Below are 21055 nucleotides of genomic sequence, written 5' to 3' on the forward strand. Positions count from 1 at the left end.
GAGTAAAGCAATATAAATTTGGGTACATGTACTATAGGTCAAATTTGATACCTGGTGTTCTGACAGGTTACAGATTTTTAGGGTGGGGAGGGGTAAGGAGGGTGAGAGAGTAACTATACACTTGACTTCAATACAAGGCACTATTCTTTTTGGACAGAACTGGAAATTGCACAAAATCACTGATTTAACATTTCAGTAACACTGGATTCCTTGGCCATGATTAAGGCAGTGTGACCAAATCTGAGCTATGCTAAGTATCACTATGATAAAAGAATCATAGACTTTTTCCTTGACGTGAGCCCTACAGTTACAAAGATGTTGCCTTCATACCTCACAGTTACTTATTAGGTTGAAAGGTGTATGGTGAATGGTCATTAGACGTCTCGACAGCCACCTGCTGCTGACCAGTTGCTTCCTACGAGAAAGCAGAACAGGTGACACATGAGCAATGGCATCCAAGCTCTGCTACTCACGTCTGAGCTCCACATCTTAAAAAGCAAGCATTCATTAAAAGTGATTTTCTTCATATTACGTAGGGTTTTCAAGGTTAATTATTTTCCTAAGGAGTTAACATGTCTGACAGACCCAAAGAACCTCCCACCCCAACGTTTATGAGTTGTCTTTTCATATCAAGCTACAACTTATCAAACAAATATCCTCTGAGGCCAGATGTGACTTGGAATTCAGTATTTTCAGATTTTAGAATCTGAAAAACGGTAGGCACATGCTGTATATCACAGAACATATCCAGTGGGGTCTAGGGCTGCACCTCATAACCAAACACATGAACAGGTCTACACTGAAGGATATAAATATGCCCAGTAAGTGCGCTAGGATTCTTGCTTTCCATAAATTCGGGTTCAGTCTTGCCACAGGTCAGGTTTTTGCTGAAGTGGTTACAAAGAGAATTTTTACTTTCAGATTTTATTGTGTTTCAGAATTGCAGATAAGGGACTGTGGGTTCTGTAACTGTGGCTGTCAATATGTACACAAATTTAAATCAATCAGAGGAGAACAAAACAAAGCAAGAATGCCCCCAAATGATCCCAACACAGGCCTAGGGGTGTTTCTGCAACTGGAACTTGTGGGATCTGCCTAGTGGGTAGGGCTGATTGGGTTGACGAATTTCCTTGGAATTTTAAGGGTACTGTGCAGAAAAATGCTATGTTTTGTTCAATCGTAATTCAAGTGTCAGTCTTCTTCCATGATCATTATCATATCAGTATCTTCTATAATAAAAACTAAGAGTTATTTAGCTATACTAACAGCCTCTATTAAAAAAAAGGTATGGTTTGTTCCTCATCCCTATTATGATTCTAAAACATCTGAAATACCTTACTCGCAATTGACTACTTCTTGTAGTTATTATTATTGACAATCTTTGGTACTAGGATTGCAATCTTTAGCTTTATCTTTTTTTTTTTTTTTTAACGTTTTAAATTTATTTTTGAGAATCAGAGAGAGGCAGTGCACAAGCAGGGGAGGGGCAGACAGAGAAGGAGACACAGAATACAAAGCAGGCTCCAGACTCTTCTGAGCTGTCAGCACAGAGCCCGATGCGGGGCTCGAACTCACGAACTGGAAGATCATGACCCGAGCTGAAGTCAGATGCTTAACCGACTGAGCCACCCAGGCACCCCTTCAACTTTATCTTAATTCGCCTGTAAGTATCACTTTACAGGACACAAGATAGATTCCTGAAGGGTATGAAATGTGCTACAACCTTAGGAAAATATTTCTGGGAGTTTTGGGGTGTGTGTGGCCTGGATGTTGCTACACTAATCGGTATGCATAGAATTATCTTTCACAGTTGAAAATAATCCTAGCTATACACGCCCTCTAAACTCAATTCTTTATGCAAATATTTGACTTCTGATGGATCTTTGAGTCCTATCTAATTTACCCATTTCTTTTTTTTTTAAATTGTTTTGAATGTTTATTTTTGAGATAGAGAGTGAGTGGGTAGAGAGAGAGGGAGACACAGAATCTGAAACAGACTCCAGGCTGAGCTGTCAGCACAGAGCCCGAGGTGGGGCTTGAACCCACGAACCACGAGATCGTGACCTGAGCCGAAGTTGGACAATCAACCGATTGAACCCCCCAGGCGCCCCTAATTTACCCGTTTCTAAAGCTACTCATTGCCAGAATGGCCACTGGAGGGTCTGTACCAACCTCAACGGGAACCGCTGTTGTCTGCACATGTGTATACTGTGGCAAATAAGCTCCTTGCATAGCTGACGTCGCAGGCATGTACTGAAAAGGAGAATACGGTCAGGATGGGAAATGAGAAGCCATGCAAAATTCTGAGTGCTTGGGAAATTTTGAGATGGGATGTCAAGTATTTGAAACTCTCAAAGAAGAAATTTAAACAAGCCACCGCAAAGTTTAATTAGTAAGTATGTCGTATGGAAGGCAAAGTGAATGTTTTCTACTTTCTGAATTTGTCAAACTAAAATTCCCACCTGTCTTTGGATTTCCTAACAAAGAAATACATACATGAAGATCACTAGGGCTTCTCATTCTCAATAATTCAATATCACTAATGTGCAATTTTAGAAAATCTCATCTCAAACAACCTCATTACTTTCCAGCAGCCCCTGAACTAGTATCTATAGAGTTATTTCCATAGGTGGAGACCTAAGGAGTAAATGATGTGTTGAGTTTTTATCAGGTCACCGCAGAACAGGAAATGGACCCTTGGTTTCCTGATGCTGACAATCATCCTTTTCCAAAGGCCGCAAAGCTTTCTTGTTGATCTCACTGTGTACGAAGCTGGCTGAGCCTTCACAAGAAGCTGCTGCTGGCTTTGAATGTAAGCAAGGAAAACATACCTCCCTTTGTTCTTTTCTGCCACCATCGATATGGTCTGAATTAAAAGCCTTTGTCCATCTTACCGTCTAAATGCTATGTTGATATATATCAACCCCGAAAGTTCATCTGGTACCAGCTCAACCTCAGTACCCAACTAAGTCCCCTGGACTTCGGAGAAGTAAGTCAATACTAAGACTCTAATACAGTGCTTCCAAATTTCATAAAAGAAGAAGTGAGGAACAATCTCCTGCCTTTATCACCAAGTACCACCTTCAACTTTTGCTTCATGAGACCAGGTCTGCAGTATGAATGAATGACACCAGTGATTAGGGCTATATGTGGTCAAGTGTGGTTGCCAGATTCTGGTAAAGGAGAGCTACCCAAAGGACAGACATTTAGTTCATCAATTAATCATGTGGAAGGCAATGTTGGGGGGCGGTGAGAAGGGCTCGGACATAACCTTTGATGTCACAGAGCCTGTAATTGATAGATAAGACACAGGCTGCATTAATTTACCCCCCTCCCTTTGCTGAGACATAGGATATTAATTTGCCACCTACTGTTCCGGTGCTGCCTAGTGACAGATGACTCATCTGCTGGGCCAGAGGGCTGATCATAGATGCAGGCTGTAGTGACATGGTGTGCTCCATTGAGGGAGTTAACACGGCCCCCTGGGGAGTCGGGAGACAAGAACAGTGTAAGATAAACTCAAGGAGGGAATGAAGATTCTGTCATTCCTTTTGCAAAGGAAATGCCCTAGTCTGTTGAGACGTGAAGCAAAAATAACCTCTCACACTTGCAAACGGTTTCCTTAACAATTGCCTAAAAATCTTCTAGCTAATGCTTCCTAAAACTTTCTTAAGAGCATTCATTTCACTGAAATCACTGCATTGAACATCTCCCCCTTTCCTTTTGCTCAGCTGTAAAGCAGGCCAGTCCAGCAGGAGGAGCTGTAGTAGGAAATGCAAACTATTTTTGGCTGGATAAGGCTACAAAAATGCTTCCTTAATTTTTTAAAAACTAAATGACAGCTGATGTTCTATGCAGCCACAAAACAGCACACATTTCATACGGTGTCTTTGTGTGAAAATGTTCTGGACAGTCACTTGACTCAACATCAGGCTGTTAGGATCAAGATCACATTCTTCATTCACTCTGTTTCTCAGAACTTTCAGCTACAATTTGGCACCAAGGGAGGGAAGCAGATCCAGATATGATTAATACTCCAATTTCAGGTTCTTTGCTTTCATTTGAAAAAATTCTGGGCATTAAACATAAAATTAAATACGATTAAATGGGGTGGGGTGGTGGAGAACAAAAAAAGTATCGCCCATAACCCAGCCTCTCCCTAACACACAATAAACAATTTCATATCCTAGGTTCCTGCTTTGAATGTAACATTCTATTATAAATATTTACCTAACTTAGTGCATAGCCATCATTATCATCATTTTTAATTTTTTTTTTTAATGTTTATTTATTTTTGAGACAGAGAGAGACAGAGCATGAGCAGAGGAGAGTAGAGAGAGAGAGGGGGAGACACAGAATCCGAAGCAGGCTCCAGGCTCTGAGCTGTCAGCACAGAGCCTGACACGGGGCCTGAACTCACAAGCTGTGAGATCATGACCTGAGCCGAAGTTGGACACCCAACCGACTGAGCCACCCAGGTGCCCCTATCATCATTTTTAATGATTGCATAATGATACACTGATTGTCTAAACCGAAATGCAGTTAAATCCATTTCTGCATTTTCTCTAATTTATCCTACGTGATATTCTTATGGATTACATCATTCCTCTCACTTCTGCAATCACCAAATTACCTGAGGATGCAGTTATTCTGACACATCCTACCAATATTAATGCCACGTTTTTGGTATCATTGCAACTGATCTACCCCTTCAATAAATACGCTGTTATTTATTGATAATTAGAGCACAAATAAGGCAGAGACTGGTATGTGGGCACTTTAATTCTGGTTGCAGTCTAAACTGGGTAGGGAAAGGCAGATAGGAACCTTCTGCACACACTACCACTGTCTCCTCTAAGATGTTAAACTAAGATATGTGTAGGCTTTGTCTCCAAAAGTTGCCCAAAAAAGATATAGATGTGTGTCAGAAACTGTTTGTTGTTAATGCATGTCATAGAAAATTTCTTTTTAAATTTTTGGTGTGCATCACCAAAAAGTATGTGGGAACATGGAAATGATTCAGAAGCCCAGAATATGCTGAAGGAATTTCCTGCCCCCTTTTCTCATTCATCGGTAGGAGCTACTGTCCAGGACTGTGCACACAGAGACAAATATGTGTGCGTGTTTACATAGACACACACACGTGTCATCGGAGAGCTCATCTCCTGTGTTATCAGCGAAACTTGTTTTCTCTACTTCTTCAAAGTCATCTCAGCAACTTCCGATTTAGAACATGTCCTTGGATTACTGTTTCATACACATGGTCTCATATTGCATGCTATCCTTCAGAAGCTGTCCTGAGAGAAATTCCTACCTCCTCTTATGGCCAACAATGGTTTGCTTTTCCTAAACAACGGATCTGTTATCTTACAAGTACCATGAATTGTTCTGCTTATCAGAATTCCCATTTTGCCTTAGTGACTAAAAGCAGAGGGCCAAATTTGTAGGCTTCTTATGATGAGCATATAGGCCACTGTGTTGGGTGCTGTTAGCTTTTTTTGGTGATTCTGTTCTCCACTTTTATTTTTCAACTGTTATTTACTTATTTTTTTAATTTTTACTTATTTTGGGGGACGAGGAAGAGAGAGAGAGAGAGAGAGAGAGAGGGAGAGATGATCCCAATTAGGCTCCATGAAACATCTGTCAGGGCAGAGCCCAATGCAGTGCTCGATCTCACAAACTGTGAGATCATGACCTGAGGTGAAATCAGCGGTCGGACACTTAACCCAGTGAGCTACCCAGGTGCCCCCATTTTTCAACTTTTAAAAGGCATGTTTTAATTCAACAAACTGGATTTTATGTATTTTTGAAAAACACATAAATACACTTAGTGTAACTCAATTAAAAGATGTAATATGCACATAAATATAACAAATGCTCACGCCACTAAAGAAATCACATTTATCAAAGAAAGTGTTACTATTTCAGTATTTATAATTTCTACAGAGAGGCTAAAGTAGCACTGATAAAAATCTCTAGCTAATTTGTAACGCTTTATACCTGCATTAAACAGAATGCAATTTAAAAAAAAAGCGAACTGTTTCATCCCAACTACTGTTAAAAACAGTAATTTTAAAACTTCAAAATTTTAAAATTCAATTGGGTGGTCCTCTATAGAACTGGTATAAAGAAGAAAATGGTACCCTGCTTCAAATATGATACATTTTAAGTTCTTACCATTGCAAATTTAATTTGATGTCAAGTACCAATTTGTTTTAAGACAAGGGCGAGTGGACGCTTTATACTGAACTTGTACATTCGCATATGCCATGCTTAACATATCCCAAATCCCATACCATCTTTGGCAAAAGGTTTTAACCCAGAGAAAGAGTTTCTAAATGTTGCAAACCACAAGGCCATGAAGGTGAAAAACTTACAGGGTGCTGTAGGATATATGGTTGAGGTTGCATCCAAGAAGGACTTTGCACCTGGAAAAGGGAGGATTTTGAAAGAAACATTGATTTTCATTGGAATGCTAGCGACTTCTCTAGAGATCTTTTAATCATGTTAAAATCTACAGGAGGAAAATAAGGAAGCAATACTATCAATGATTAAAAAGATCAAGGCAGTTAGAGTTCTTGGCAAACTGGTCACTCTGAATAGGATGAAATGATTATTTAAAACCAAGTTCCACGTGCCCATTCAAGAAGTATTAACTGAGTACCAGGCATCAAAGAGAAAAAGGCAAAGAAGATATGGGCCCCACCCTTAAGCAATTTATTGTCTAAGCAAGGAGATAAACAAGTAAACAACTCAAATCGTGAAAGTGTTAAGACCTAGGCACTTTCGGAATGCAGATGAATGAGAATTAATTCCAGCACATCTCATTACAAACTAATCCTTAAAGTATGTGCTCATTTAAAAAGAATAACGAAATTCAATCCCTCTTTGATACCAGGACATTAGGTTTCAGGAATCTTGTCTGGTGGTCAACAATTTCTAGTTAGTGTGGAAAATAAAAATCTGAAAATCAGATTTAGGAAATTAAACTCCAGTAACTACATCTTGACATGTACAGTCAAAAGGGCACCTGCACAGTAGACCCTCTGGGTTCAGGAATAAGCCATGAGAGTCAGGTTCCATGGCAGGAAAGAAAGCCTGTGCAGTCTGCCACTCCAGAGAAAAAAATATCAGTCCATTTCTTGATGCCCAGAGCATTACAGAGGCTACACAACTGTTAAAAAATTAAGTTTCAGTCTCTAATTCTTAGCAACAAAACCCTCCTGTATCTTATCCCCTACTGTTAACTTCAAAGGTTCTATAGAGAGGATATGGGGGAAAGTCATGGGGGGAAGAATGTATTGTGATTTACCTTGATAGCAGAGCCCCGATACTTGTTTTCTCTGGTTTCCTTTGCCACCTAAGGCAGACCAAAGTTAAGTGCTTCTGCCTTGTTAACATTTCAGTTATCTGGACTGCAGTCTTTCCCCACTGGGGTACTACTGGTGGTTTCTTGCAGATGCCAATTTCTCAAATCCAATTGTATAAGCATATGGTGGTTTAGTGGAGAAAGGCCCACTCCAACACGAGTGCGAGGCCTTCACTGAATAAACTGTGGGGAGGAGAGCAGCTCCCTGTAGCCCCCAATTGGGGCAAGATGCTCTCATTTTTGTATGCTTTCAGTGGTCCTAATAATCTAACAGCTTACAGCATTATGGGGTTAGGGAGCTATAACACCTAATCCAATTTTCTTTCTGAAGCAGCAAACGAGCTCCTGTCAATTTCTATTCCTCAATTTTCCCTAACTATAAAATGGGAATAATAATCTATGTTCTTTGAATTCTTCACCATTGGTTCTCCCCTCCTTTGGGTCATGGCTCCCTCTGAAAACCTGATGAAAGAAATAGAACTCTGTCTCCCGCCCACCGCCCGCCCCCCCAACCCCGCCAACTAACTGCATACACACAAGCAACATTTTACAAACAATTTAAGGGAATCTCAGACTACTTGAAGCTCATCTGCAGACCCCACTGTGTCCCTGAATTTATGGGGTTAAGAACCTCAGTTTTACAGGTTACAGCACTAAGTGGCAAATGGAATAAAATTCCAGATGCATCTTAGGGAAACACAGAATGCCCAGGAGAAGAAATCAGGCCTTTGAAATGAAATGCTGTTTCCACAGTCAGGTCTCCTAATTTCTTTTTTCTATTCTATGAAACAATTCTGTGGCCGTAATGCTCACTGCCTTACAGTAAAGAGGGAAAAAGGTGGTAGGGACATGCATTAGTAGCTGAAATAGTTATAGCAGCACAATTCAAATCAATATGCACAATCATTTACCCGAGAATAAGCTTACTTGTCCCTAGTTTTAATGATCTACATAAATGGCAGAGGTTTCCAAGTTCGGATTTTTAAAAAGAACTACCTTTCATTAGGGAATTGTTAATTAGGGAAAACACATTAGAGCAGATCTCACTGAGGCTTCTAGAGTAAGGGAAAATAGAAAAATTTTATGTCCAAAATAATGAAAGAGGCATGAAATCAGCAAATACCATGCCCAGCAGATTGAAGGACTAGCCCAAGTAACATTGAAAACCCAGACAGATAAAAGAAAAAATGAGTGAGAACTCAGGAAAAGGCAGAAAGAAGACCTAAAAGCTGAGGGAAGCTACGAATGCTCCATTAAAACTTCAGTTTCAGTGCACTTAACCACTTCTCTTTATTATTCGAAGCTACTTTTATGTTTTCAGACAGAACCACCTTAATGATATTGCTTATGTTGACCAATCCATTATTTTAAAAAGTATAATGAATATACTCTCATCAGCCCGCTAATCCTGTATATGTATTAACGATGATGATGATAATCACGGCTAACATGTGGTGACTGCTCATGATACACCAGGTACTGTGCTGAGCTCTTTACATTATTTAGTCCTCATACCAAGCCTATGAGAAAGAAACTATTATTATCCCCATTTTAAAGATGAGGAAACTGAGGCTTACAGAAATAAAATAACACAGTTATTAGATATTGTAGTTCCCTAACCCCAGAAATCAGGGCTACAACATCTAATTCAATTGTTTAAAAAAAAAACAAACAAACAAACAAGAATACACAAAAGTTTAGTCACACAGGATCTCAACAGTCAACAAAAGAGAGAACTATATTCCCGCGTGTCTGTATTGAACTGTTGTTATGTTTCTGTCTGGACCAAGGCGGTAATAACCCTGTTAGAGGTACTCTGCTATAGGAGGAGAAATGAACACCATCGGGTTCGTGGCGAATAGGAGGTAACCCTGCAATAAAACCGAATCACAGAACAAGGTACTTCATGAGATCTCGGTGCCAAGTTGGGAATTTAAGATAAAGCCTCCTCAAAATAACCTGTTTAAACAGGGAGTCACCTCCTTTTTTTTTTTTTTTTTTTTTTTTTTTTTTGCTGAAAATCTCATTGCATTGCTCATTTAATGTTACCTGATGGAGATACATCTTTATTCATTAGCATGTTCACTTGCTCTTTTCTTAGTTCCTGCTGAGGAATAAACAAAGGCAACGGTGCACACCTATTCTGTATTTTACCTAACGTCAACGTTTTTTAAGTTTCAACTTCTGGGACACGTGGTGTCCAACAGCAAAGCCCGCTGTGGAGGAAGTATGTGGGTTCATCCCAATTCTAAAATGCTATGATTTCAAGGACTGACAGCTGATAACCATTTTCTCTTGTTTTATATTCTCTTACATAAAAGTAAGTCTCTCTGTCAAATAAAAAGCAGCTTATTCTAAACTGGCTATCCAAGCTGCATAACATTGGACTTAAATTTCATTATAAGTGTTTAAAATTTTAAGACACGTAAAAACGCAGCAGTGATTCACAGCAGGCAAGTTGTCATACTCTTGATGGATCCTAAAGGTACAAACCTGGTAGGCAGATACAGGAGATGCAATATAGGGTGTGAGAGAAGTTTGAGTGATCATTCGGTTTGTAGCAATACTGTATGGTGAAGGATAAAATCTAGAACAAACACAAAAGCCTTTATTAAGTAATCCTTTAAAAAGAATAATTCCCGGAACAAATGTCTGATATCTTCCACCTTCACATTTTCCCTCAAGCCATTATGCATTGATCTTAATGACATACCCGTTTTGTATAGCAGCTGTGGTTGGGTCATACGTAAGTGTCATTCCAGCCTATGGGAAAGAAAAAAAAAAAAAAGAATCACTCACCGCAAGGGCAAGGTTTACAAATTCCATTTCTTAGGTCATGGCAACATAAAATAGAGATAGTTTACTAGCATTTGATAAAAGTGAGAGTTTCCTTTAGGCAAACATAAACTCAATATGAGCATTCAGCTCTACACCTGCACAGTCTCGTTTGCTAGTTATTAGTTGCATGCAGTTATTGAAACATGGCGTCTCTCCAGCACAGTGGCTATATCTCAAGTGCTCAAATAGCCACATGTGGCTCGTGGTTATCACTGGACAGTGAAGACTCTAAACATTTCTCTGAGTTTGAGTCTCTGAAGACTGAGTTAGAGTCTTCTCTGAAGACTCTAACATTTCTACTGGATGGCACCTCCTTAGACATTCTTGAACTAGTAAGTTACTTAAAAAAAATTCATTGAAAATAAATATGGAGAAATGGACATCCAATATTTTTATTGTCTTTTTTTTTTTTTTAAAGAACATTACTCAAAAGAAGTAGGCAAAAAACAACAACAAATACACTGTTTGTTTTAATAATGTTACTTAGGATAATTTCTGAGTAATTATAAATGTAAACCTTGAAGAGACCATGACGTTAAAAAAATACCAAACAGTTGTTCCATTTCTTCGAAGCAATTTAAAATTTTCTTTTACTTGATATGCAGCTAACTGGGAACCATTAACTGCACCCACCATCTATCTGTCCATCTGGAGAGTCATCACTCTCTTAGCACCATTTTCACTGGGAAGAGTTTTAATGGGACATCATCTGCATCATAAAGCCTGAATGCTGTGGCACCTATTTCAGAAGTACAGCGGCCAAGTCAAGATGCTGCATGTGTGCCCAGTCAAGTAGGCTCTCATGATTACACACCCACACTGAAGTCTCAAGAAGGGACTTACAAGTCTCACCTCTCCTTCTCTATGCCATGGTCTTCCATTAGGGATGTATTTGTTTGGGTTCTGCCTCTTCTTCTGTCCTCCATCCGCAAACTTACACAATAAAGGTTCTGTGGGAGCTGAATGAATGGGGACAAAAAACAGAAAACAAAATTGTATGTGTGTGCATGACAAAATGTAGTTCAACTTTTTTTCTTTAAATTTTTTTTGAATGTTTATTTTTGAGAGAGCGAGAGAGACAGCATGAGCAGGGGAGGGGCAGAGAGAGGGAGACACAGAATCTGAAGCAGGCTCCAGGCTCTGAGCTGTCAGCACAGAGCCCGATGTGGGGTTTGAACCCACAAACCATGAGATCATGACCTGAGCCAAAGTCGACGCTTAACCGACTTAGCCACTCAGGCGCCCCCATTTTTATCCCTTCAATATAAGCTGTGGCAGGTGCCATAAGGGAATTGATAGAACACTTTAAGCCAAAGGTTTACGCAGACCCTTATATGATTATCCGCTGGTGAAAAAGATAGTAAAGAAAATATATTAGTTATTATTTTCAAACCAGAGTGATGAACACATTTATTCTAAGGAACCAAAGGAATCTTTTCATTCACTTTTATACTTGTTTACGTGCAGACCCACTTGTTTTCAATTCTGTTGATGAATCTCCAAATGCAAATAACATTGTATCACCTCCCCCCACCCCCAAATTAAAAATGCTCCCTTAGCATCTCATCATTCGTTCTTCAGAGAGGCCTTCAATTCCCCCAGGAGAAAACAAGTTCCCCTTTATACTATAGCTCATATTATATATATATATATTTTTTTTTTAATTTTTTTTTTCAACGTTTATTTATTTTTGGGACAGAGAGAGACAGAGCATGAACGGGGGAGGGGCAGAGAGAGAGAGGGAGACACAGAATCGGAAACAGGCTCCAGGCTCTGAGCCATCAGCCCAGAGCCTGACGCGGGGCTCGAACTCACAGACCGCGAGATCGTGACCTGGCTGAAGTCGGACGCTCAACTGACTGCGCCACCCAGGCGCCCCTATATTTTTTTAAATTTAAAATTTTTATTTGTATTTTTATACCTAGCATTTATAACAACTTGGAAGTGTGGTGATTTGTTTGGTGTCTGTTTCCCCCTCTGGAATGTAAGCCCCGTGGGGAGCGGTGACACTTATTTCTTCGTCACTGTATCCCCAGTGCCCAAGTATCTGTCATGTTGTAGGCATGCATGGCACCTTAGTTGAACCAATGGATGAATAAAAACAGGTCTCATATGTTTATTTGTGAAGTACAGCCTTGAAGACAGCTGTTGTAAGAAATGCAAAAACACCTACTCAAGCTATTTAAAGTTTTTTTTTCTGTTCCTTTAATCATCCCTCTTGGGGTTGCTTTACTGTATATCCACATCATAGAATGATCCAAAGAACAACTCAAGAAATGAACGTAGAAAAGCAAAAGATTCAGAAACTATCACACAGGGATAAGTACTCATTAGCTTAAAAGAAAAAAAAGGTGGGGGGGAGGTGACGGCACAATAGTCTACCCATGACTTTTCATTTTCTTTGCTTTTCCACAATGAAAATAGAAGTATATTCCTGAAAGTTGTGCATATTTCGATATGTTTCTGGTTAATGTAATAAAGGCAATCCTACCTTCCTGTCTGGTTCTCACATTCTGTCCTTTGTCTATTACAGAACTCTGATTACTACTTTCAAGTTCTGTTTCAAAGTTAAATAACCAGGAAGAGAAAAATATTACTTATGGAAAATTTACTCCTTTCTCCTTTGCCTCTTATTATCCTAATTCATCTCTTATTTTATATCACTATTACCCACCCACTAATGACAGGGTGGAAGCAAGAGTGCCTCTCAACACTTCTCTGCCAAAAAAACAAAACACAACAAAAAACCCAACTGTAATTCCTTCTCAGTGAGGGATCTAGGCTGTCATCTGGTATGGCTTCCTCCTCTCCCCGGTGTGAACCAGTCCAGAGGGACAGGCTGGAATGTGAGCTCACTTCTGAAAGGAAGCTGTACTACGGGAACCAGAAGTTGAGAACAACACTGTGAGGTGTTTGGGGAGAATACCAGGGAATCTTGGCCCTACCACTGTTTACCTTCTGACTCCACCCCCAGGCCTCAGGCTTTCCTGAACAGGGAACTTCCATTTAAGACAAATGGGCGTGAAGGAAGACAGACTGGGGCCAAATCCTAGACTGCAGATGAATTACTCTGTCTTTTCAAAAAAATGTACTGACTTTTGGAAATGTCTATACCCACCAACAATCTCAGAAGGTAAAGTAAGTGGATACAAAGGAGCAAGAGGGCTTTCTCATAGATGATGATGTTTTTAATTCTATAACCACGCGTTTGGCAACAGGTGGAAACGAGGGCCAGGAGAACACTGCTTTCAAATAGAAGGAAGGGAAAAAGGGCAAACCTGCCTGAAAGTTAGGATTTTCCTTCTGCCACACGTGGGGATGTCTCACCTTGAAGTCTAAGGACAAACAGACAGCTCAGAAGCACAATCTCATTCTTCACAGATCTACAAGTCCTTCTGGCATCGAATGTTTCCTCCAATGATGTTTTAGAATTTTTACTCCCCATAATCTTGTAGGGCAAGTGAGTAGAATAAACTCTGCGGTGCTAGCCCTTTGTGGGATTTCACTTTGAGGACACCCTTTTATCTAGAGGCATTATAAAGACCAGCTAGCTCCTAGACAGAGATTTAAGAGTTTTCCAAAAAAAGATTTTAACTTAGCACACTGAGTAATGCAAATGGACCATTTTCCTTCATGAGCATCATTTCTTCCAGAGAAAGAAGGCAACCAAGTTGGACACATTCTAGAAATTCACTCTGCGCTGCCTAAGTAGGCAGGTGTGAACAAAAGTATTTAGGCAGCAATCCCTGGGAGCACCAAAGCTCTACATTTGCTCAAAGGCCAAGTGTCCCTATCTGTGGTAAGATGCTGTCAATACATTTTCATTCTTCTAGACTATGCTCTGCCAAAAAAAAAAAAGCAATCTCATGCAACAATAAAGCCTGCTAAAAACATCTAATGAGGGGCGCCTGGGTGGCGCAGTCGGTTAAGCGTCTGACTTCAGCCAGGTCACGATCTCGCAGTCCGGGAGTTCGAGCCCCGCGTCAGGCTCTGGGCTGATGGCTCAGAGCCTGGAGCCTGTTTCCGATTCTGTGTCTCCCTCTCTCTCTGCCTCTCCCCCGTTCATGCTCTGTCTCTCTCTGTCCCAAAAATAAGTAAACGTTGAAAAAAAAATTAAAAAAACAAAACAAAACATCTAATGATGCGGTAAAAGTTGATGAGGTAAACATCAGGTAAGCAATGACACGTTTGCAAATATATCATCCAAAATGAAATGGAATAGGATGTAGTTGAATCTTTCAACAACGAATTATGTTTACTATATGATGTGGTGATGTCATTAGGGTATTTTTCTCCCTCCAAAAGCAAAAAGGTAAGTAGTTTAAACAGTTTGATACTGGCAGGTATCCCATATTGTTGGAAAGCAAATTTCTTATTTTAAAGAATTACAACCAGCAGAAATGACAGATTTTTTTTTTTTTTTAAACATAGTTGTTGGCTCCCTGTTTTAGGGAAATGGGAGTGCCCCAGGATTCCACGTGAGGCAAAATAAAATTCTAACAGCTTCTTTCCTCTGTTAAAAATTCTCTTTGGTCTGTTTAGCAGTTGGAACTTATTATTGAATGCCTACTATGTGTAAGGTATAGTGTTAAGAACAAGGAATATAATTGTGGCTAAAATAGGGTCTTATCTCACACAGCTCCGGCAATCTAATGGGAACGAGAGTGCACAGAGTCTTATGAAAACCCATTTAGACATTAATGGGACAGAATATTGTTTGAGAGATGTCCGTTTTTTAATAAAAATGCCACCCAGAAGCGAGATACTTCTGATACTGAAATGGCTGTTATTTCTTTTACAGTGGCTACTTCATGTACCTGGGTGACATTATGAAAAACAGGTTATCCCTCTGCGTTCTTGATATCTTATTTATTACATGAATTGTACCGTGTGCTCCAGGAAAGCAACTATGTGAAGATTTCTTTAAGATATTTATGTTAGCATGAAGCTGAGCAAGGGCTAGAAGATTTCAGTTAGATTTCTGAATTGAAAGCAAACAAATACACCCAGATCTGTGTCATGGGTCACTTATTTTTAAGTGTGTGGGAGACTGTTGCAAAATGAGAGATCCTTATTTGATTAGCATATCCTGTGTCTTACTTCAAGCCAGACCAGAAGTCTCTAGCATTTGTGTTTCGAAGCCTAATACACAGTTTCCAGGTTGAATACTGAGAGATGCCAGGGGATGTCAGATTGTTCTACACATCAGATCCTTCCGGTGGCCTGCTTGGCTGTTCTTTTCAGAAGGGAGATGTTGAGGAGGACTGACATGCAGAAAAGGAAGTGCCATGAATACTAGCAATATGACCATGATTAACAGGTAGATTTGGGCATATTACCTCAAAAATATTCATATGTAACAGTCACCCCATATCTTTTACATGGTCAATTTTCTAGATTAGCAATATTTTATCCTATTATGCAAAACAGTAATTGGTAAGAGTCCTAACAAATGATTTGTGACCTAAGATATATTCCTGTATTAAAGTGATATAAAAATTCTATCAAATTAGCCATACTCGATTGATTTTGCCAAATATGCAGAGAATTCTTAGCTGAATTTAATTAACCACCATATTTTGGGTTTGTAAAGGGTGTGCCTCAAAGGGTGTGAGAGAAGGCAAATTCTCTTACTATCCAAGACAGAAAAGTTACTTATTTATCAGAACCAACAGGAACATGTAATTCCAAAAGCTTGACCATTGTAGTATATAACCTTCCAGAGATGATGCCACAAACGCAAACACTTACCTGATATTTTCTGGCACCTCTTCAGAGCCATCTAAAGTGAATGCATTGTAGGATTCTCCAATGCGCCCTCCACAGGGCCTTGTGAGCTGGGATGACCTTTTATGAATGCCTGATTTTGTGGCACTAACAATCTGGTCCCATCGTAAGGGACAATGAGCTCTATGGGTGATGCCCTTGCTGATTCACTGCCCATCTCTACCAAACAGTTTGCTTACCTATCTTCTGAAGCTCAAACTCTGTAACTATTTAGGCTAAGATGTCTTCCCTTGACATCCACACTAAAAATCACTTCTGGTATGCCTGCTTTGACTAACCACTGTGGCTCATAATTTGACCTCCTAGAAGTCTTCCTCACCTATCCAATCCAGTGGCTCAGAGAATTAGAGTTGTCTGTCGTTTGTAACAGAGTGGACCTTTTCCTCACTGTGTTCTAACAGCTGGAGAAACTGCTACTTCCAAACTCCCATTTTTCTAGTTAAGCAGTATTTATCCTAATCAACATTCTGTAAAACGTGAACTGCCCTCGATGGAAGCTTTTCCATCGGTTGTGGAAAACCAGCCCACTCAGCAACTGTAATTAGCTTTCTTTCTGATAACATTGCCTACTTTCAAAATTCCTCAACTAGCAACACGCAAGGAACTATCTGGGGCTCTTCCTTTAAAAATTTCGACGTAGGGATCTAATACATATTATCCATTTCTTGTGTGCACGTCATCACTTCCTGCCTAGCTTCCTCTTTGTTTCTAACCAAATCCTGCTGTCCTGTCTAAGCACCACACAGAGCCACAGCTTCTCTCCGTAGATGCATGTCCTCCTACGCCTATTTTGTTAGGTTCTCTCCCACATTCCTGACCCTTGTAGAGTGGTTCCTTCTCCCACTCAGCTTTACCTATCAGTAAAATAATGATTTAACAACATTAAAGTCAGGTTAAATAAAAAATAAAAATGTAATCCTTCCACATCACTCCAAGTTAAATATTTTACTATTCTATATTTACTGCTTTTCTCAGTCTAAACTTTTCATATTTGCAATGGCAAGTCTTTTTCTCCTACCGTTTTCATTGTGGACCTTTCCCTGTCTTATTATGGAATCTTTTTTTTTTTTTTTTAAGTGGCTACATAAGGTTCATTTTGAAATGGGTTTATGTACAGTTTCTTTGTTGTTGTAACTAACACTATATGAACATCTGTGTGTGTATCTTATTTCTCTCTTTAACCGCATTAGTGCCGACTGCTAAAATGGTGGTCAGGTTGTATGGTAACACTGGCTCCAGACTAGTCTCCCTGGTTTGAATTTTGGCTTTGCCATTTGTCACTTAGTGACTCCAGGCAAGTTACTCAATGTCTGAGGTTTCATACTCTGTGGAATGGGGATAGTAATTGTACTTATTTCAGAGGATTGTTACAATTAACATACAAAATGCTCAGAACAGCTCAATGCACAGTAGCTATTGTTATCATACTATGACGACAGGAAGAAGTCAAATGTTTGAATTATGACTCTTCCTCTCGCCTTTGAATTATTAAAACAAGTTCTCAGGAGAGGGACTTCTGGTTTATTAATGTTAGAAACATTTTTAGAGACTGGCCTGCTTTCTGTGGACTTTGATTTTTGTGAGATTTTAACAAGCTGGCCAGGGGTTGCCGCCTTGGCTTCACATACAATGAAGAAATGTTCAAGTTGGAGTTAAGGATGAAGTTACTGGCAAATGCCTTTCAGAAAACTGTTTCACAGTAACACTTACACTTCCCACCCAAGGTCCTTATGCTTTAATAAAATTTTACTCTGCTATTTATTGTTCCTCCCTGGCAGAACCTGATAGCGAAAAGGTATAAAACTGATCTGAGGGATCTGCTGTAGGCTGGGTATGATCGATGGAGCCCCATCACCGGCCTGGCATGGCATGCCAAGCATCTGAGGCTGAAACAGTGGCACATTTCCAGTTGAGATCCCTTGTTACTTTTTAAAAGCTAGACTTCCCCTCCACAGTAGAGAATGAGTTTGCGTTTGGAGCTGTAAGACAGCCCTCTCCCCACGGGCCACCCAGGAGTATTCCAGCAGTTTCATGGCAGTGATTGTTCTTCCTAAGAGCACAGCCCTTGGAGCGGATGTCTTGACAAAACACATACTTAGACTCTGCTCTATGTACACACTGGGTAAGGGAGACAGGAACACATCGCAATCCCAGGGGTGTGATCACATTGTCCTAAAGCTACTACCAGGAGCATCACACATGTCTTCAAGGGTTTCTTTTGTCCAGAGCTGTCAACATTTTCTGTTTTTACAGAGTAACAATAGCTTAAGACAAACATTCAAGGAACAAAATAGGCAATAAAAGCCGTGAAAAATTTCTAGCCTTTTCGTTAGAGTCGTAATTTTTCCTCTAAACATTACCTTTCTGCCTCCTGGCATAGGACAATGCCCAAATAATATCACCTATAGACAGAGACTTATGAAATGTGGGTAGGAGCAGTTCTCAAGCCCTGCTGGGCATATACCCAGTCTGAAAAGTCAGAATAACACAGAAACAGATGTAAAACAAGCTGAGGTCTTTGGACAGACCTGGCCAGCAGTTATGCACTTCACTGGAGCCCTTCCATGACAGACGAAGCTTCGGGCTGTGGCAGAACGATGCCAGCACAATACCGAGAATATAATGACTCACATATCCAGGGCTAGACACATTTTTCTCTTTTAAAATTCTTCGCCCTTCGCACACAGGAACGTATTCAGACTCCGATAACATCATGGAGAGGTCCAGAAAGAAAGATGAGTAATCACACTGCATCCTACAGCACTGAACATATATGTGGACTTTGTCCGTGTGTGTGTGTGTGTGTATGCATAGGCAAAAACAGAAGGCACGGAGCAAGCACTCTAGGTTAGTTCCAGCTAATATGCCAACGTGCATTCATTAGTCTTCTCAGAGACTGTACTCTCTTCCAGGCAGGTACAGGAAGAGCATTTTTTAGACAAAACCCTGAATCATGACCATGAGTGACAGTGTTGTTGCCTGGGGCATGTCTCCTAATCTGAACATCTGGTCTAACTAACGAAAACTCCCCATCCCTTGTTTCTAACATTCACTGTGTGGGAAACCACCACCATATGATTTCCCCGTAACAGAATTTTTAGCAAGTAAATATTGAGTTATTTCAAACCTCTGTGAAATTCACCTGGATTGTCTGACAAAGCAGTCATTGGTTCTTTAACCCTGGTTCGGAACCTTCCACACAAATCTGATGTACTGCAAACCAGCTAGCACTCAAAACCAAGATAGAAATCAAGACAAATCCAAATAAAAGGACAATGCTTCAACATTTTCAGGGGAAAACAAGAGACTGGATGGGGAAGGATAGAGGGGATGGCCTTATGAGTAATTTTTTTCCAACACAAACTATTATGTATATTTAAGAAAGTTTGCTGGAAGATAAAGCCTCTTTGGAAATATGGTAACATCAGGGCCACCTGGGTGGCTCAGTCAGTTAAGCGACTGACTCTAGGTTTTCAGTCAGGTCACCATCTCGTGGTTCTGTGAGTTTGAGCCCCGCATCAGGCTCTGCACTGACAGTGTGGAGTCTGCTTGGGATTCTCTCTCAAAATAAATAAATAAACTTAAAAAACAAAATATATGGTAACATCAGGCACCAAAGCACAAGATTTTTAAGAAGCAATTTCAGAAAATAGATTGAAAATAGATTGAAAATCCTGATGTGGGTTTTCACAGAACCATAAACACGTACTACATTATGCACATGCCCCCAGGACAGGGTGGAATATGTCTGGCACGGGGAATTCAGCCACATCACTCTGGTATGAAAAGAGCTGGCAGAAGGGTGGGTGGCACGTGATAAGTGACAATTTATGTGCAGATCTGACCTCCTGCTTAGCCACCTAGAGACTTTCTTAAGACCGCTACAGTTAAGACGAGTTCACTGTTCCGTTTGTTAATTTTCATAGTGTCTTTTGGGGAATGCATCTAACGTGGGTTTCTTTTCTGTACTTGCTTGGCTCCAATGTCACAGGCAAATTGCCAGTTGTGCAAGAATCTGAGTACTCTGACAGAAACCATCCTGGGTAATTCTGCTTATGCCGGCTCAACAACTTGCATCACTGATTAAACCATCCTGACTGTATTTATGAGACGTTATGTCTGCCTAGCAATGAGCCTACATTATTTAGACATTAAAGTGGAGGCTCATTCAATTTACCCTTGCCTGACAATATTTTTGTTTTTCATCTGGCTCTACTGAAAATAATATATGCATTCCTTGGAGAAACCCATGGTATGCAGTAGCCATTTAGGCAATTTGAGAGAGCAGTATCTAATAAACAGACTGGTAGTCAAAGAAAATTTTCGTATTATGTGTACCAAAAAAGGGGAAAAATCCAGAGAAGTTCAAAACTGCTTCAAATTCTGATGTGGCTCTCAAATCCACTTGGGACTTGTTTTGGGGAAAAGTTGAGTTGACTGGAACTATCCTTCCAAGGCCCACATTATACATTTCAAACTCCTGCCTAAAGGCAGTTCAAACTCGTTTACATGCAAAGAAGTATTCAGAGAAACCCTCAAAATAGCCATGATTACTGTGATGAGCGAGCCCTACGTGAAAAAATGCTCTTGGAAACCACTTGGTAACCTCTGCTGTTATAGGGCGATGCACAGGCTTTCTGTGCCTAGCACAAAATTAAAAATAAAACAGCCCCTGCTGCCAAAGAACTTGCAGTCTAGTTGGGAACTAATACATAGAAAAAAATCAGGAAACGTTAGAAAATGGCACAAAATCAAGTTCTGATTCAGAACAGAGAGAGTGACTTGACTGCACCCCCCCCCCCCCCCAGCAGTGATTCTCTGGAAGCAGAAGGAATCTGTTTCTTACCCCCCAGGTGACACCTGGCACAACTTAGAAGAAACTATTCTCTCCTAGTTGCAAAGGTACAGAGACTCCTACAATCATTTACATGTGGTTTGGAAATCAAGGTCTTTTTTTCCTTGAATAGGTATGACCAATAGTCTTTAAACCCACTTCAAAGAAAACAGTTTAAATCATACAACCATGAAGTCCAATCTCGATCTGTGACACCCTGAGATCTA

General features: G+C 40.1%; 1 protein-coding gene across 22 annotated transcripts in view; it reads right to left on the reverse strand.

Moving 5' to 3' along the window:
- Window positions 1–21055, reverse strand: part of RBMS1 (RNA binding motif single stranded interacting protein 1) — a 219520-nt gene that overhangs the window by 3098 nt on the left and 195367 nt on the right. For 7 of the 22 annotated variants that reach the window (XM_045479975.1, XM_045479971.1, XM_045479976.1 and 4 more), the window contains 8 exons: window positions 11051–11166; window positions 10083–10132; window positions 9863–9956; window positions 7313–7360; window positions 6378–6428; window positions 3372–3482; window positions 2173–2253; window positions 331–415 (listed from right to left, as the gene is read on the reverse strand). In XM_045479975.1, the coding sequence (XP_045335931.1) occupies window positions 338–415; window positions 2173–2253; window positions 3372–3482; window positions 6378–6428; window positions 7313–7360; window positions 9863–9956; window positions 10083–10132; window positions 11051–11166 (629 nt within the window). In that variant the 3' untranslated portion in view covers window positions 331–337. The remainder of the gene's footprint in view (window positions 1–330; window positions 416–2172; window positions 2254–3371; window positions 3483–6377; window positions 6429–7312; window positions 7361–9862; window positions 9957–10082; window positions 10133–11050; window positions 11167–21055) is intronic. The other 15 variants (XM_045479978.1, XM_045479972.1, XM_045479980.1 and 12 more) reach the window with 3 other exon arrangements.

The sequence above is a fragment of the Leopardus geoffroyi genome, chromosome C1 (assembly GCF_018350155.1).
Source record: "Leopardus geoffroyi isolate Oge1 chromosome C1, O.geoffroyi_Oge1_pat1.0, whole genome shotgun sequence".
In the NCBI taxonomy this organism is placed as follows: Eukaryota; Metazoa; Chordata; class Mammalia; order Carnivora; family Felidae; genus Leopardus; species Leopardus geoffroyi.